General features: G+C 45.6%; 1 protein-coding gene across 2 annotated transcripts in view; it reads right to left on the minus strand.

Annotated features, from left to right (window-relative positions):
• SLC44A5 (solute carrier family 44 member 5) overlaps nucleotides 1-7,729 on the minus strand; it is an 89,277-nt gene extending 81,548 nt beyond the window's left edge. The window contains exon 1 of one of the 2 annotated variants that reach the window (XM_074597586.1): nucleotides 7,183-7,408. In XM_074597586.1, the coding sequence (XP_074453687.1) occupies nucleotides 7,183-7,219 (37 nt within the window). In that variant the 5' untranslated portion in view covers nucleotides 7,220-7,408. Of the gene's footprint in view, nucleotides 1-7,182; nucleotides 7,409-7,604 lie in introns of those variants that run through there. The other variant, XM_074597587.1, reaches the window with a different exon arrangement.
• Nucleotides 7,730-14,868: the final 7,139 nt, after the last annotated feature.

The raw sequence follows: 14,868 nt of genomic DNA on the forward strand, positions 1-14,868 counted from the left end.
GTATGTTAGCAGAGAAGATGTCCCCTCAACGTAGTTGAGGGGAATATCCTGCCTGTTAAAAGACAAAACAACGTTTATTTAATCATAAAGAAGCCTAGCTTGTTAAACTATTTCTTTTTAGGTAATGTTCAGTGACAGTCATACCCCTCAGCAATAACCAACTGAACAACATATAACTGTGTGTAACAGTTAAGTTAATCTCCTTACTTAAAGATGTTCCAATTGCGTCATCCCTGTTCATGGCTGAGCAACACCTTACTCCCAAGCACGGCTCAGCTTAAGTCAATAAACTGAAAGAACTACAATACTCAAGCTCTAAAGGATGATAAATCAGAGTCTGGATGCTTTCACATACTCCAGAATCTCAATTGGACCGGAAACTGAAGTAATTAATTTGGCTCAGGAAATACAAAGAAGCACCAGACCACTAGATGAGCCATTTGTGTTGAGTAAATCCTACTGGTTTTACTGCCTATTCACTTACTGACCTAACCGTTTCTGGTACACAGTACTTTTCATATTATAAGGTGGTACACCGAATTCAACTCAGATACTTAGATTAATAAAGTAAGCACTTATTGTTGTATCAAAGGAGATGTTTGTAAATTTAACTGAAGTATTGTTTACATCTCGTCAATAACCTGCTGAAGACCTCTTGCAAAAACTTATAATACACCTAGCTTTATAAATCCAAGTCATCCCTTAAAATTCTCCATGATAATACAAATGAGGAAAAGAAGTTTAAACTGTTTCCGAGATCAGCAAAACGTAGGAATCCCGTGAAGGTATCACTATCACCACGCTTCTGAAATACCACAACCGCACAAAAAACTAAGAACGTCCAGTTATCTTTGTAATCAGGGTTTTACCATAATACACAATAAACCACACTGCTGTTCAGAAACTCTCTGTTCTATTGGGTAAATACTCTACTTTTTTTTAAAATACACATTAATAGAGATAGTCACCATAGTCCAATAAAAATAGTATGTGTCTTTAATGCTGTCTAGATACATATTTATATCATATCCTATTGCAGTCAATAACACGCATTTAAAGTCTTCAAAGTACGGATTACAAACACGTGTATTTAAGCAGTCTTGAAATGCATATTTACATAATCAAATGTAATTTATCTAGAAAGCTATTGCAAAACTTTGTGTTTACTCTCATGTAGTTCTATAGGGATCTTTATTTTCTCTCTAAAATTGTAATTTAATATGCACATGAAAAAGTCCGGATTATCAGTCCTATACTTCGTAAAGTTTTGGGGCACAACTTTCTATTAACTTCTTTAGAGATATATTTGAGTTAAAATCTTCTAATGACAAAATGGTAAAATGAAACAAATTTGTACTGCTTTTCTAATTCTTTCTTGACACCATACTGATTGTTCAGTGAATTATGATATATACTTTATGTCTTATCTATTCCAAGAAAACAAACTCATTATAAAAACATTCAACAGGATCATGAACTTCCTGACTACAAGTAATAAGTGTGTCATACAGCTCGGAGTATGCAGGCACATCTCGACATCAGACACCTGATTTAGAGCCCAGTTCTGCTCTGGGAAGAAACGTTCCTCATACTTTGCAGTGTTAGAAAGCTAGCTCACATACACAAAGCGTGATGGTCTTGTATGTCTCCCCTACTGCATTCATTTTATGTTTATGAAGCCAAAAGAGAAACAGCAGCCACATTAAGTGACCTAAAATTGTTTTGTCACTTTTATGTCAACAAAAGTACATACTGCAGTACCTTCGGCTTTTTTCAACAAGTCACCCTTTTGGAAGTATTCTAAGTGTTGTGTTTATTAAACCTATTTTTCAATAAATCTACAATGTGATTGCATAAACCTTCTGCATGCATTTTGTTTATACTTTCCAGTAACTTATGATTCCATCATTAACTTCCATTAAATCTGCTAGAAAAGTGGATATGCATATTAAGATAATCTTACATTTTGTGAAAATCAGGAGATGGCAGAGAAAGACTACCTTGTACATGCCGTCAGACACGAAAGGTTAAGCAAACACCGTATTAGACTGCAGAGAACCAAAGATGGGAGGAAAGCAAGTTACTCTCTACATGTCCCCCAAAACTTCATTGACTTTGACAACAGTCAATCAGTCACAAGACACGAGCATAGGAAACCTGGCTTCCTGAGTTTCAGTACTCATGGAATTTATTTTTTTAATGCAAAAAATTTGGAACCGATAATAAAATTCAATTTAATTAACTACTGTTCAGTCAACACACCACCTTCTCCTTCATGTAATTACTACCCAGGCAAATTTGAGGGATGGTGTAAGTATTTTAGTTATCTAAACAACTTGGACAATAGGTGCTTGCTACAATACAAAGCGATATACAGACCATAGAACGGTTTGGGTTGGATGGGCCCTGTGAAGATCATCTAGTCCAACCCCGCTGCCACAGACATCTTTCATTAGGTCAGGTTGCTCTAAGCCCCATCCAACGTCGCCTTGAACACTTCCAGTGATGGGGCATCCACAACTTCTCTGTGAAACCTGTTCCAGCATCTCATCACCCTCATCATAAAAAATTTCTTTTTTACGTCCAATCTAAATCTATCCTCCTTCAGTTTAAAACCATTGTCCCTTGTCCTGTCAATACAGGCCTTGGTAACAAAACCCTTTCTCCACCGTTCTTACAAATCCCCTTCATATACTGAACAGCCACAATAAGGACTCCCTGGACAGAGCCTCCTCTTCTCCAGGCTGAACAACCCCAACTCTCTCAGCCTGTCCTCACAGGGGAGGTGCTCCAGCCCCCTGATCATTTCTGTGGCCTCCTGTGGACCCACTCCAACAGGTCTGTGTCTAAGGACCCCAGAGCTGGACGCAGTACTCTAGGCAGGGTCTCACCAGAGCAGAATAGAGCAGCAGAATCACCTTCCTTGACCTGCTGGACACGCTTCTTTTGATGTGGCCCAGGATATGGTTTGCTTTCTGGGCTGCGAGCACACATTGCCAGCTCATGCCCACTTTTTCAGCCACTGGTATCTCCAAGTCTTTCTCTGCAAGGCTGCTCTCAAACCATTCATCTCCCAGCCTGCACTGATACCAAGGATCGCCCTGACCAAGGTGCAGGGCCTTGCACTTGGCCTTGTTGGACTTCAAGGGGTTCTCATGGGTCCAGTCCTCAAGCCTGTCCAGGTCCCTCTGGATGGCATCCCTTCCTTCTAGCGAATCAACTGCGCCACTCAGCTTGGTGTCATCTGCAAACTTGCTGAGGCTGCCCTCGATCCCACTATCCATTATTGTTGATGAAGATATTAAATAGCATTGGTCCCAATACAGACACCTCTCGTTACTGGTTTCCACTTCGATATTGAGCCATTGACTGCAACTCTTGGGACAAGGATGTTGTGGAGGACAGTACCACAGCACCAGGCAAAAGATGAAGCAGCATGCTAAGAGAGAAAGTTCACTCAAAGAGACCTGTGTGCCATAATAAAGAACAGGAAACACACTACAAAGTGCTGCTTCTGAAATTCTCTCTGCTTTTCTCCCCAGCATCCTAAATTTATTACACAGTGAATTGTTTTACCTAAAACTAGGATGTTAGCAAAATCAGACACTGGTGAAGCTCTGTACCTAGGTTCAGCAGATGTGCTCAAAGAGTAAATGACTTATCCCACCTAAAATAGGCACTGCAAAGCCTAGATAAAGCGGACCAAATTTACGTCAGAGGAAGAAAGGTTCAAACAATCTGAATCCGAGTTTCACCTACTTCTAACACTTCTGAGTATATTCAAATATGAATAAAGTGCTAAATCAAGTTTCAGCTTTACTATGAATGTCACCCACTGGTATGAAATTTGAACCTCAGAAGGTGAAATGAATTACATGGCACACAAGGATTTACCAGCAGGAGCAAAGGAGGCTTTATCTGCAGCAGCGTCACAGCCAACAGCTTCCACATCGTATGACGCTGCTACGGCTAAATAGCCCATTTGCCTCAGATTGGGGATGCCCTTCCTGCACGACACACACGTGTCGCTGGATGAGATTAAGAAAGGGAAATGCAGGCCAAGCTACAAGAAATAACACATGTTAATAGAAAGTTTCATAGTTCATCAAAAGCTCTTCCAAGGGAAACAGAAGAACCTCCCCCACCTGGGAAAATAAACAAATACAATTCTTTTTAGTAAAAAAAACTGGCATGGTCACTTCACAGCAGTAACCAGGAATCCCAATTACAGATCAAGTTTTGGTTGCAGCTGCTACTGGCAAAAGAAATCACAGGCGTAGAGAGGATCTAAACATGCAGAAACAAAAAAGCTAGCTAGCTAAATTTGAGTTGAAAGTAATAAAATTTGGCACTTTATATACTTCCTCTCAATAATGTTCCTTAAAATAGTGATAAAAGCTTTCTTTAAAGGCAATGTCATCATACATTTGGTCTTTGGCGATTTGTAAGCTAACAACTGAACTGCAGTCCGCTACCACAGGAAATTGCTTATGGCACAATCACCGCTAAGAGCCTCATTCTGCAGTGAAGTCAACAAGAATTTTACCATCCATTTCAACGGTCACATCACAGCCCCTAATACTACTTCGGCTAAAAAATAAAGATCCCACAACCTCAAAAATGAGCTATAATGAGAAAAGGAAATAATGAGTAATTTGCCTCCTTAAGCTTCAGTGGCAACCTTCCTGTTGTGAAAAAACTTCGGTTTTTCTCATCTGGAAGTCCCCTGCTAGAGAGAGAGGCCTCAATAAAGTCAATGCCATTGTTCTTGACAAATCCTTCATATTTAACCCATTTTAAGGAAAAACTTGATGCAATTCCTGGAGACAGCTTACAGCTACCCCAATGAAGACTAAACTTAAGGAATCACGAAGAAGCTTGTTTTCGAAGATGAACTCACAATCCGACTCGCACATGCAGACAGACAACGCAGCTTAAAAGTGGGAGAGCTTAAGAGGAACAGGCCTCAAAGTGCCTGTGGGATTATCAGAACCTTTACAGAGGCACAATCGCACCACCAGCCAACCATTCTGTCCCACACCTTGGGCTTCCAGCAGTCACTCTAATAACCAGCCATCGGATGGGATCCTTGTTGCCACAAAGAGAAAACCCGCGGCAGTTACAAAACTGCTCACAGAGCCTAAGGTCAGCTGTCAACCATGGGCTCAACTCGTCTCTTCTACAGAATCAGACTGATGCCGCAAGTTAAAAGACCTGCACTTTTGAGAAGAATTTGCCGTTGTCATTTATAAATGCTGAAACTGAGGAATCCTTGATATTCCAAGGAGAAAGGTTTAAGACACCTATACCTATGAAAAATATACCTGTGGGCTAATAAATAACCAGCTACTGGCAGAGACAACAAAGTCAAGAGAATAACTATTACAGCAACCTAATTTAAAAGGAAAGCATACTGTATATGCTGAATTTAGAAATGCTGCGCTTTCCTTTTGTAAGTCTCTAACATTATGTGATCTAACAGGGAAAACAAGTCTGAATTCAAACCTTGCTTCCCAATACAAGACTAGAGCAATTACTCAAGATCCCTGCAAATGTGGTAACACAGTACATGCTATCACTAACCAAATCCACAGATGCAAATGAGATAAAAGGAAGTAAACACACTGATGACATGAAACAGCTAAAATAGCAAAATTTATTGTCGGAATAATTCTTCAGAACTACAAATTGATTAGCGATACACAGCCCTCCTCCCTCAATTTGAATAACTAACGGATCACCCTTTCTTATCCGAAAAAATGAAGTTAAAAAATTATTGTATTATGACAGTACAACGCTCAGCAGTCCCTGTCATGGCTTTCTTACCAGGGTGCTCTTGCTTACAAACGGCAAGTGAGGAAGCATACACAGCACTTACTGAACACTTCCCAAAGGTATTTTCCCTTCCATAAATACTGTATGCCTGCTCTTCTTTCAGAAGAGTATTTCCAAGCCCACCTTTCTACCATCAGTGCTGAGTATCCACGGTCCTAGGCCTACTCCCTCTGCAGTAACCTGCAAAACCATTGGAATTCCACAGAAGCGGGAAGAGATTCTCTCAGAAGTTAAATAACTACACTCTCACCTATTTAGATTTCACCTTTGAAACACTCTTAATTTCTTTCTAGCTTGTTTTCCCTCCCTAAAGGCTTCCCCCCCCCTTTTCCTTTTTGGGAGAAAGCCAAGGTGTGAATTTTCTTTCAGCCAGACCAAGGTTCAGACCACAGAGATGAATTATAAAATAACAGTTTTCCGAGTTGTAAACGCTCCGCAGAGCGCGCCCGTGACATCCCGGCACCGGCTGCCCCACCGGCCCCGCTCTGCCCGGCCGCCGCACGCAGCCAATGGCCGGCCGCCGCCGGGACGCGCACAGCGGCAGCCTTGTTTCCAAGGGGCTCTGCCCGTTCTGCACTTGTTTTGCCATGGAAATCTCGCGCACGTTGGGAGAAGAAATCGGTTCGTAGCGACACCTTCAAACGGGCTGGGCAGCCTGGCGAGCCCCGCGTCCTCTGCCGCAAACACACCGGCTCCCGCCGGGCAGGCGGAGCAGGGCCGGGGGATGAGGTTCTGCCCCCGCTGACCTTCCCCGCCGGGGAGCGGGGCACCCTCCGGCGCTCCCACCCCTGAGACCGAACACCGGCACCCCCGGCACCGGCCGCGGAACCTCGGCCCTACGGCGGGTGAGCGGCCGCCAGCCCCACACCGGCCCCGCGCGGCCTGGCCCGGCCCGGCCCAGCGGCCACAACGGCCGGGCCCTCCCTGCCGCCGCGCACCTGCCGCCCGGCGGCCTTCCCTTCCCTCCCTCCACCCGGCCCGGCCGCCCCGACCCGCAGCCTCTCCTCCCGGAGCGCGGACAAAGCGGCCGCGACGCACCTGCTGGCAGGGAGGGGGCCGGGGGAGTCCGGCCCTGTCGGCCCCCATCTCTGCCCCACCGGCTGCCCCCCGCTCCGAGCCCGGCCCTCCCGGCAGCTCCCCGCCGGGCCCGCCGCAGCACCAGCAGAGCCCCGGCGCCTCTGGGGGCTCCCCGCTGCACGGGGGGTCCCTACGCCCACCCGCCCCCGGCATCCGCCCAGGGGAAACAAACTCCGGCCGCCGCCGCACGCCGGCCGGACCCGCCGGGAAACAGGCCGGAGGAAGGCACCAGCCCCCGCCGCCCCCGCCCCGCTGAGCCCCCACGCTCACCGTAGAGAGGCGCGGAGGCTTCTCCCTTCCTCGCCATCGTCTCCCGGTGCCCTCCGCGCCGGCACGGCCGGGGCCCGGCACCTCCGCCCGCCGCTCAGCGCGCCCTTTGTTGCCGTGCGGGCATGAGAGGCGGCAGCGGCCGGGCAGCCCCCACTCCCCCGCTCCGCTCGGAACACCACCCGCCCCCGCCTGACCCTCCCGTCCCGCGGCTCCGCGGCCCACGCCTGCGCCGAGCCCGCGGGGGCGGTGCCGGGCGGCACGGGGGGGGGCCGCGGGGCGGGCGCAGGGGCGGCGGGACGGGCCGTGCCCCCCCCCACCTCCCACCCCAGGCCGTGCCCCTGCCTCGCGACGCGCCTCGCCAACTTCGCCCAGGCCCGGCCGCCGGCGACAACTTCGGCAGCCGGTGGCGGCGGGCGCCGTACCTGGGGGGGCCGGCGGCGGGGGGGTCTCCATCCTCCCCCCGTCCTGCCCGGCGCAGCGCTCAGCGCCGGCCGCTCCCCGCGGAACGCGGCAGCCGGCAGCCGGGGCGGCCCGGGCAGGGGGCGGGCGCCCGGGGCGCTGTCGGGGCGGGGGGGCTGCCCCTTCCCTGCCCCGAGACGGGGGGCGCTGGGGCGGCGGGGAGCGGCGGCCGTCGCTGGGGCGGCCGAGCACCGCGCGGCCCCGCGGAGCTGTCCGGGGCCGCCGTGCTGAGCCCGGCGGGGCGGGGCGGAGCGGGCGGCGGCGGCCGCCCCAGTATCCGGAGCGCTGCGTTGTGCTCGCAGGGAGCCGGGTTCTCTGTCTCCTCCCGGGCGGGGGGAACGCCGACACCTCGGTCGTGGTTCTGGGCGGGGGCGTTTTCATGATTCTGCCAAGAAACAGGTTCAGTCCCGGCAAACACCGCTCGCTCGTCATAAACTTTCCTGTAGTTGTCATCCACCGCCCTTTGTTCTACCTGAATGGGGCAATGGCCGCTTAAAGAGCAATTAGCCTGATTGCTGAGATTCCTTCAGTTGTGACAGCCCAAACCACCACTACAGCAAAAGGGCACTATATTCAGATGTCACATAGGGAAAGTTGCTGAATCCAACACACAGAACATTTAGTATTGAAAAAAAAATTGAAATAACCCTATGTAATTCTTGACAGAAGTGCATCTGTAGGCCATCATTTACATTTTTACACACGAGCAGTTTGAGGAAAAGGTACTTTGCAAGGCTTGCAAACAAAGGTACCCTTTCAAAAATTGCCCTAAGACCCTCGAAAGCACACGATTATTTTATTCACGAGTAAATTAATATGCATAGGTCATGGAAGTTGTTACTATGCTTGTATGGAAACATAAACCAACCATATATGCAGTAAAGGCAGTAAGGGTATGTGCCTCCTCCACAGTCAGTGCAACGTCAGGTCTCGCAGAGCTAGCTGCCTTGGATAGTTTTAAGAAAACCAAATCAGGCACATGTAGCCCCTGATCCATCCTCCCAGCAGCCTCAGTTCAGGCCAGTTGCTCTAATACTTACTGAATTCCACACGTGCAGTTTTGTCTGCTAGTAGAGGAAGTACTGGGGGAAGTTTTTTCCCCCTCTGCATTAAATTGTGAGGATTTATTTGTGCCTCTAACTTCTTAAATTAGTAGTTGCTTCCTCCAGTTAGTCCATTTCATCAGAATTATGCATTCTGATGCACAGGTTTATGCGTTCCGTGCGCCACTGGGGGTCTGCAAAGTTAATGAGAGTTCTTTCATAAACCTAGTCCACCTGTGCTCTTAGGCCACTCGCTACCCAAGCGGTAAGCACCCACCAGCTTCCCAAGATGCCTGTCTCTGTTCCAGGAATGAACAAGGATGTCCCAAGGATGAACACCTGATGTGGAAAAGGGATGAATCTTTATTTTATCTCAGCGTTGACGACGAGGAGAACAATTCAGACAATCTCACCTACAGAAAGCAGCCCTTCTTGTGTCAGAGATTGAGACAAATGAGAGAAAAGCTGCGTAGGACAGCTTTGTAAGAGGCAAGGTCTTCTGGCTCAATAAGGCAGGGGAACCTGAAGGTAGCAGAGCATGTCAGGATTTGCTAGTCAGAGCTGAAGCCGTATTCTGAGAACCTTCAGTATTATTCTACTGCTCAGTGTTATTCTGTTCCCTCTGTGCAGAGGCAGGTGTCTATATAGAGCCTACTTTCAGGAACGGACATGGGAATCTCAACAAACTACACAGTAGAAAACATAGGTAATAGAGTTTGTATAGCCAGTCCTACAAATAAATATATAATATATATATATATGAATCATATATTACATATAGTGTATATATAACATACAGCATACACAATATGTTACATAGTGTGTGTATATATAATATTGTGTATATATAATATACATACTATATAATCTAGTATTTATCTTATGTATTATGCATTGTATTTAACATATATTTAACATATATGCTATATATAACATAGAGCATATGTTATATATGTGATATATATGTTATATATAACAGAACACATATATATGTTGGGCTATGGCTAACAACCCAAAATAAGCTTTTACTTACACAACACTTCCACGTTCTGGCAAAAAAAACCAACCAACCTCACAAAGTTTCATCTTTATTTTCATTAGAGTTTACAGACAAACATAAAATAAGGATTCTTATGATTTTTTAAAAAAAGTAAAATCATGTATAATATTAAGAAGTTAGTGAAAAATCCTCCAGATGAATTAACTTTTGACTTGGTTCTGACTATCAGAAACAAGGAATAACTTAAAAATACACTAAAAACAAGAGAAAACTTGCTAAAAAGAATTAAAAAGGTCAGAATAGTGCTGAAAACTACATGAGTTAGAGTTTTTCAGGCATACAGAAGGCTATGTAAGGACACCACTTGGAGACATAGCAGATCATCTTTATATATTCATGTTTTTCCAGAAGGGCCTGAGAAATGGCAAAAGCAAGCCAGCATGTCTAGGCAGAATGAAAAGGGCAATTGCTGCAAACAAGGAAGAATCTTTTGATAAGTTAAAGTTGTGTTCAAATGAGTAAATTATAAAGGATCACAAAATTTGTCAGGTTAAATGTGAAAGCATAAGAAGGCAGGCCAAAAAAGAGTTTGAACATTAATTTGCAAAAAGCGTGGACATTGAAAATAATACTTTTTTTAAAGGCCAAGAGCAGGAAGAGAACATGCGGGGCTAACACAATATTTCCCTTGAGCTTCCTACGCATACATAGACTTGAAGGTGTAAACATTTTGGAAATTTTTGAAAATACTTCTGAAAACTACAGACTGATAAACCTCATCTCTGCACATTGCGAATAGTGGAAACTACAATAATGCAGACAGATTTGGAACATATGATATATTGGGAAGTACGATTTTTGTAAAGAGAAGTGAGGGCCCACAGAACCGCTGGAGACCTCCTAGGGAGTCAGCAGGCACGAAGGTGAGGGAATCCACCTGATCTTCGGGTTACTTGGATTTCTTGGAAACTGATCTTCAGGTTACTTGGAAAACATTCCACAAGGTTCCTTAACAAAAAGTCTTAAATAAATTAATCCACCATAGATGGAAAAGAAAAAAATCTTTTTATGGCTAAAAAACGTTATGGGACATTAGGAGCGGCTGTCACATTGTGCAGCCTGTCCCAGGACCACCTGCCCGGCCACTGGACCCCGGCCCGTGCCTGGGGACCGGGGTCTCTGCCCAGGCTGAAGGACACGGCTGCCACCTTCCCGTTTGCAGGCCCAGCCAGCAGCAGAGCAGAGTGTGCCCTGGAGACACACGGACACACACAGACACTTGGGCACACACAGGACACCAGCTCGGCCGCTCACACGATGCCACGGACGAGGCACTGCTCTCAGCAGCACCCACAAACAGGACCCACATTGACGAATGCTACGTTCCCTCCTCCTTTGGGCTGGCAGAGACACGTCTCTGGTGCAGGCACATGCACAGACTCTGGATGCAGAAGCACACGTATGTTCCCAGCCCCTCTCTCTGCCAAGTGCCTTCCCCGGGTCCCAGCCCTGGAACCGCCATGCTGGCTCGTTCCCTTGGTGGTTGCCACAAAGGCATCATCCCACAGGCCCTCCACCCTCACGGTTCTCCCTGGATAACAGCATGGATCCTTGCCTGCCCCATACCCCAGCCTGGAACCAGCATCTCCTACTTACCAGCAAGTCCAGCTTGAAGCTGGCCAGTGGACGAGACACGCACGCCCACTTTGGAGAAGGTACTGGCCCTCACTGCCCCCAGTGCCAGCACACGGGTTGTCCCCACCGTCCCGCCCTGGTGCTGAGCTCCTCGCTCGCCTCCCCGACCCCGGTCCCCCCAGCAGCAGGTTTTGGGGACAGAAGCTGTTCCCAGCCCGCCATCGCTCCGGCATCTGGCACAGGCCGCACCACAGGCCGCAGCACCACACTGCCAGCCCCACTCCATTCGCTGGCACCAAACGCACGCACACAGGGCCCCCAGCAGCTGGCATTTCATCCTGACCACACGCACACACAGGATAGATACTGATATTACAAAGAGAGAGTTAAGAAAAGATTTAATAAGAAGATGGGATTTAATAAGAAGACTTGTGTTGGTCAGGCGCTGGGCTGTCAGACAAGTGCACTGACTGCCCTCTCACACGCGACTGGCCCTTTTTATACCCCATTCTCTCTGTTCCTCCTTCATTCCTCCAGATGCCCTTCCCCTGTGCATTCCTTTGGTAACTTGTATAGCTCCACGGATGCCTTTCCAACACTCTGGACCCTCAGGTTTGCATCCTCATCAGTTGCAAAATCCCAGTTTGCCTGCAGTTAACTGAGAGTCAGTTTGTTTCTTGTCTTTGTTATGTTTGCCTGTCAAGTTTGTGTCTCCATATTTTGTTTATGGCTTCCCGGTTTTCCTTGGTATCCAATTTGATGAGACCTTTGATCAGATAATGTCACTGAAACAAACATTCCCTCACCAATTAGTGCGACTGACTCTCTTTATGTTCTTGTTTATGGCTTTCTTCTCTTCTTGTTCTCCCTTTTTGCATTGAAAAGGTTCTTGACCAGATACCCTTAAAGGAGCAGGCACTTTCCTTCCACATACTCTTACAAAAAATATTTTTAAAAAATATTTTTAAAAAATTTCAAGACTAAGCAAAAATTTGTTACAGTGGTGGGGTCACCCATGGAATCTCAAAGACAGACGCATTAGGACTCTTGCTGTTCCAGATACTCATCAATGAATTGAAAAAGGAGACAAACACTGAAGTGGAAAATTTTGCTCCCAATACTAAGTTATTTCTGGGACTGAAAGAATTTCAGATAAGCTCAGAGTAGGTAAATGTAAAATGATACAGACAAGGGTTGCAGAGAAGTAATTATATACAAAAATGAGCTTTGAGTTGACTATTACATCCCAGGAATCATATTTTGTATCATACATAATATATGAAAAATTTCATTTCATTGTTCAGAGGTAGTCAAAAAAGAGTACCGGACAATAACAGAAAAAGAGAACAGAACAGAACTTATACTCTCATCTTTATGCAAGAACATCAGCCACTTTATGATTCTGATTCTTTCACCACAAAACCAAGACACTATAAAAAGTACCCAAAGAGGATTATTTAGCTTGGAAAAGAAATAGCTAAGGGGACATCAAGACATTTTTATCTTAAATCATTGATACAAAGAGGATGACTAGGGGCTGACGGTTCACTGCCTCTTCCAATTCAAGCAGTAGGAACAAAAAATGAAGTTAGCAGATATCAGGTTGAAAACAAGCAAACAGGAGCAGTTCTTTATAATGTAAGAAACTAATCTGCGGTTCCCAACACATTCAAAAAGCAGCTGGTCAAGTTAACAGAAGAGGCATCCATGAAGCATGATTAAATACAAAGGCATCACCTCCATCTCAGGAAACTTGTAAATTGGAAAATTTTTGGAGAGTAGAAAAAAACCTTGAAAAAAATATCACTACATTATTGGTAAATGCTCTGTTCTTGAACCCTTCCCTAGGCAATCTTTGTTGCAACTGCCATAAACAGGGTACTACGCTGGATGGACCTTTGATCTGACCTAGTACCAGACTTGTTACTTTCATGGTAAAAATTAGTTTTAGCTACCGGTGTCGCAAAGGGCCGAGTCATTGGTCACATGAATGTTAGATGAAAATCTCAACCTTCACCTTCTTATGCCCATATTCTCACTCCCATTATTCTTCTTCCAGGGTCTCCAACACAAGATTTCTCTCTTTCTTTACTTTTTCACTGCACGTGCCTCAATAGGTCCGTAATCTCAGCTAGTCTTTCTGAATTCTACCGTACGCACTCCAACAACAGCAACAGCTGTAGTCGTTATTGAATTCCGTCTTCAGCATGCAGGCACAAGTTCTGTCAGCTGTTATGGAAATGGAACTGTTGTGATTTAGGGCAGAATTTACTTTGTGTTTTGTCATTTGCTGCACTTGATCAAAACAACTATACAGCTCTTACTATAAAATTAATGTCACATTGTATCTTGCATCAATATCTATTTACATGGTTAAGTTCTTGTATGCTATTAAATGTTAGCATTGGTATGGTCTTGCATAGCCACAGCTGATGTTTTATAATATAAATGTTTATTAAGATCCAGCCTATAAAAGTCTTTCTGCAGCTCCCCCTACTGTCACTGTGCCGTTAAAACTCCACTTACGTTTTGAGAGATGTGTTTATTGCAACACCATGCATTCTGGTGGTTAGTATAAAAGAGTATTCTAGGATAGTAATGGAATAAACAGTGCATTGTACAGTTTTTACTGTAGTAAAAGTGATCAGAGGAATAATAAGTAAGAAATATGTCAGAGTAGTAAGGGTTTGAGAAAATAAAAAGGAAAGACACATGCTGTATTTCTTGTTTCTTTGAGAAATGTTAAAAGTGTTAGATACACCTAACAGAAACTTCTATGTGTTGTCACTCCCCATGTAAATAATTTTGACCCCCGAAGCTCGAGTGGCTCTGGCTTTGACAGATAACATTGCCTTCTTTCATATCCTCCTCTTCCCAAATACTTAGCAGACACAGACCACTGGATCTTCCCCTCCAGACTGGCTCAGTAGAAACTCTGTTGGAATTGTAAAAAAAATTCTCATTCATGTACCCAAGAGGGAGATGTGAAGAGAGGCTGTGAGAAAATGAGTTGTGGGAGCAGAGAAAGCTGAGCAAGGGTATAGCTTCGTAACTGCGAGCTGCATTAACTAGTGACCTTAATCAAGAGTTGGTTCTAGTACCTTACCCTAGTTGCTCCTGTCCTTTGGCAGAAATCTCCTTGAACACCTTTGTCTTGGCTTTGTCATGCACTCTTTCCTTCCTTTTTCTGGAACTTCTGTTCTTTAACCTCTATAACTCTGCAGGAGATCACAGACAGTTTGCAGCTTTTTAATACAGGAGCTTGCTTCCAGAAAGTGCACAGACACCTGTTTTCAGAGGCAAGTAGCAAATTTCACATGCAAAGGTGCTTCTAGTGTAAGGCAATCCTGGAGAACAGCAAACGTTAAGGTGTATTCCTGACTCAGTTTCCTCAACTGGACAGTTTCCGACAACTGCCTTCTCGGGCTGCGTCTACATGAACAGTTTAGTTCAGGTGAGGAGTGTAATTTTGAGGTGAATCTCCCAATTGTCCCCACTTACTGCACCTTACTTGGTTCACAGAGAGATTTCAAAGCACATGAACAAAAT

Source organism: Larus michahellis, chromosome 8 (assembly GCF_964199755.1).
Source record: "Larus michahellis chromosome 8, bLarMic1.1, whole genome shotgun sequence".
NCBI classification, from domain to species: domain Eukaryota; kingdom Metazoa; phylum Chordata; class Aves; order Charadriiformes; family Laridae; genus Larus; species Larus michahellis.